This window comes from Alligator sinensis, unplaced genomic scaffold (assembly GCF_000455745.1).
Source record: "Alligator sinensis unplaced genomic scaffold, ASM45574v1 scaffold114_1, whole genome shotgun sequence".
Lineage (NCBI taxonomy): Eukaryota > Metazoa > Chordata > Crocodylia > Alligatoridae > Alligator > Alligator sinensis.
The window spans coordinates 1,069,851-1,073,898 of record NW_005842525.1 but is presented as its reverse complement, the minus strand read 5'-3'; the positions used below and the strand labels follow the sequence as shown (position 1 = coordinate 1,073,898).

General features: G+C 47.9%; 1 protein-coding gene across 1 annotated transcript in view; it reads left to right on the top strand.

The window, feature by feature from the left end:
- The window catches only part of LOC102387370 (phosphatidylcholine translocator ABCB4-like), a 102,772-nt gene that overhangs the window by 53,295 nt on the left and 45,429 nt on the right, over positions 1 to 4,048 (top strand). The window contains 1 exon segment of the mRNA XM_025213365.1: positions 2,555 to 2,716. Within this exon segment, the coding sequence (XP_025069150.1) occupies positions 2,555 to 2,716 (162 nt within the window).

Below are 4,048 nucleotides of genomic sequence, written 5' to 3'. Positions count from 1 at the left end.
AGCAAGCAGCAGGCAGGCTGCAAACAGCGGTGCCAGACTCCACAGCGCCAGCATCAGCTCCATGCTGGTGGTGACTGCGTGTGCACCTCAGGTCAGACAGCAGGGCAGTGCAGCCTGCCCTGAGATGCCTCATGCGCACCTTGGAGTGGACGGTGGGGATAGGGCCTGAGGCAGCACAGTTCTCCCACTGTCCACTCTGATGTGTATGTGCAATCACCGCCAGCATGGAGCTGATGCCAGGGCTGTGGAGCCTGGCACAGCTGTTTGCAGCATGCCCACTGCTTGCTGCAGCTGCCCGGAGCCCAGCCTGGCTACAACCAGCTGTGCCAGGCTCCGGAGCCCAGTCAGCAGCTCTGTGCCGGGAGTGGGGGAGAGACCGGGGCTGCCCTGCCTCAGGCCCCTACCCCACTGCCCTCTCTGATGCGTGGGTACATGTGCCAGTATGGAGCTGATGCCAGGGCTCCAGAGCCCGGCACAGCTGTTTGGAGTCTCCTGACTGCAGCTGGCCCCAGCTCTGGGTAGCTGGTACCAGCCAGGAGCCCGGGCTGGGGGGCAAGGGGCTTTGGGTGGGAGGCAAGGGGCACATGCAGTGCATCCTGCCATATACCCCCTACCCTCATTTTGTTTTTCTGGCATGCCTGCACTCTGGCACCTTCCAAGTTAGGCATTGTGGGGGTTTTCGGCATTCTGACCAAAAAACATTGCCCACCCCTGGTCTAAGTCATTCTGAATTCCAGTCGAACCCTCCAGTGTATCTACTACATGCCCCCAGCTTGGTGTCATCTGTGAACATGCTGAAGATATTGAAAAACCCAGTCCCAAGACCTGGGGCACTTCACTTAATACTGGCCGCCAACTAGACATTGAGCTATTGATTACTACCCGTTGAACCTGACAATCCGACAATCCATATATTACATCCACTGCTTTCCCCACATCCACAGATCCAGTCATTTCATAATAGAAGGCAATCAGGTTGGTCTGGCATAACTTCAACGAATCCATGCTGACTGTTCCTGATCACTCTTCCTTCAAGTGCTTAGAAATTGATTCTTTGAGGACCTGCTCCATGATTTTTCTGGGGACCGAGGTGAGGCTGACTGGTCTGTAGTTCCCTGGATCCTCCTTCTTCCCTATCTTAAAGATGGGCACTATTTTTGCCCTTTTCCAATTGTCCAGGACCTTCCCCGATCGCCATGAGTTTTCAAAAATAATGGCCAGCGGCTCTGTAATCATATCAGCCAACTCTCTCAGCACCCTCGGATACATTGCATCTGGCCCCGTGGACTTGTGCATATACAGCTTTTCTAAATAGTCCCTAACCTAGTCTTTCAACACTAAGCGCTGCTCACCTTCTCTCCAAACTGTGCTGCCTGGTGCAGTAGTCTGGGAACTGACCTTGCCTGTGAAGACTGAGGTACAGAAGGTATTGGGTACTTCAGCCTCTTCTTCATCATCTGTCACTAGTTTGCCTCCCCCATTCAGTAAGGGACCCACACTTTCCCTGACCTTCCTCTTCTTGCTGACATACTTGTAAAAACCCTTCTTGTTACCCTTCATGCCCCTTGCTAGCTGCAGCTCGAGTTGTGTTTTGGCCTTCCTGACTTCATCCCTTCATGCCCAAGCAATATTCTTATACTCCTGCTTAGTCATCTGCCCAGGCTTCCATTTCTTGTAAGCTTCCTTTTTGTGTTTAAGCTCACCAAAGAGTTCTCTGCTAAGCCAAACTGGTCACTTGCCACATTTGCTATTTTTTCTTTGCATCATGATGGTTTGTTCCTATGCCCTCAGTAAGGTTTCTGATGAATCAGAATGCCTCTGATCCCCTCACTCATTGTATTGAATCTGAGTCTGAATTCTCTAGTATTCACACTTTGCCTCTGCCTCCTGGAACTGTGTCCATATTGAACTATTAGAAATCTCTCTTGTAGCCTCTTCTCTGTTTCTCTTCCTACAGCTGAGATCTAAAATATGTAAGAGAGAAAGAGTCAGTGGGCACACACTGAATGGAGAAAGCTAATTTATCCAGCTGTTTCCCATCTTGTTTACCTCTGAATCTGGTTCCCCACAAGCCTTAAAGAGGGGCTTATCTTCCCAACAATGGCTCAGGGTGCTTATAATGAGAAACACAATAAATGAAAAAGAGGAGAGCAACAAGAGGATCAAAACAGCTTACAAGGAAACTAGAGCTTCAAGATAAAACAGAGACAATATACCATCTCATCCTAGTTTTGTTCAGAGAATGCCTGTCCATAGTAGTTTTTTGTTTTTCAGGTTCCATGAAAGATCTCCTCAGTTGTTGCCAATCTGCATTTTGAAAAAAAAAATGTTTCATTTTGAAATATTATTGCAAACAAGATTCTTTTATTTAATTTACCTAATAGATTAGTCAATTTTGTTGAACTTGACGTTTTCCTGTTGGAACACCTTGGTTTTCACAAAACTACATTTCCCAGTTGCATTTTTTTTCAGTCAAAGTATTTAAAATAATTGTGTGAAAAAAATCTGTATTTATCTGGCAGTATTATGAAACACATTTTTGTGTTATTTGTAGGCACAGAAGGGTCGCACCACTATTGTAATAGCTCATCGTTTGTCTACAGTCCGAAATGCAGACTTTATAGCTGCATTTGAAGATGGAGTTGTCACAGAACAAGGGTCCCACAATGAATTAATGGAAAGAAATGGAGTTTATTGCAAGCTCGTTAACATGCAGGTAGATTTTTCCCCTGGAAATTTGTCTTCTAAATTTGTTTGTCACAGGTGTTATTGTATCTGAATTTATCATAGCTCAACAATGTTTTGTCAACAGTGATTTTAAAGGAAAGTGGAGGAAGTGTGGTTTGCAAGAGACTCCATAACAGGGAAGTGTGGAAAGAGGCACGGAATTAGGGCAAAAATGGAAAAGAGGAAGGGAAAAATATTGCATTAGAGACCAGAAAAAAATAAATGAGTAAAAGAAAAGATGAATAGGAAAGAATACTCTTTCACTTTACATGCCCAAATGGCAGTTTTTCAGCTGTCTCTCTTGCACTGTTCATGATCCTACTCCATGTGCATGTGGGTAAGCACAAGGACTTTCCCACATCATTCCCAGTAGCTAAATGGTTAGGGCACTGACACAGGAGACCCATGTTCTAGATTCTCCTTCCCCCAGAGGAAATTTGAATTTCTCTAAGCACAGTACTCTAACCACCAGGCCACGGGTTTGGGTGAGATTACATTTAGATCATGTTAAGAGCACTTGAAACCTGAATGATTGCACTTCAAGGCTCATTAACAAGTGCCAGGTACCCTTTAGGTGTCTTAAAGTTACAGCACTTCAGGCATGTGATGATTATCTTTGAGCTTGCAATCCAGCTTGAGTTAACTTCTGACTGTTCACCTGAGATAAAGCCACCAATTTGCAGTCCTCCAGTATCCCAGGAAGCAAGGCTCCCTGGTAGACTAGCTGTCACCCAGGACTCTACAGCCCTGGACTGACAGCTACAGACAGCTGAGCAGCAGGTGAGTGCGAAAGGAGGAGAAATGGGTGAAGGGAAGCAAGGGGAGGCGGGGAAGAAGGGAGGGAGGAGCCATTGGGTGGGAAGCTGCCAGGCTGCTGCTCCCTCTGCGGTCTAAATTGCTCCATTCACCCCTGGATTGCCCCCCTGACACTTCAGTTCCCCACCACCATCCAGATTTCTGCTCTGCCACCCCCATTAGCTCCTGAATCACCTCTACCCCTGAATTGCCCCCTCTGCCCCACATCACCCCCTGCCAGATGGAATGACTTCTGAATTGCTCCCCCCCCCCACCCCGGAATGACTCCTGAATTGCCCCCTCTGTTCCCCATCAGCCCCTCCATCCCCAGATTGATGTCCTGGCACCCCAATTGGCAGTGGTGGCAGTAGCTGGGGGAGGTTCCCCACCTCCCTGCTTGCACCCTGTCTCCCTGCAGTCCTTTTTGCCCCTGCATACCTGGATCCAGCCCCTACCAGGCACCATTGCTGCCCCGTAGCTCCTTGCTTCCACACTCCTGGAATAGCTAATGGGGGACAGGAGGGCA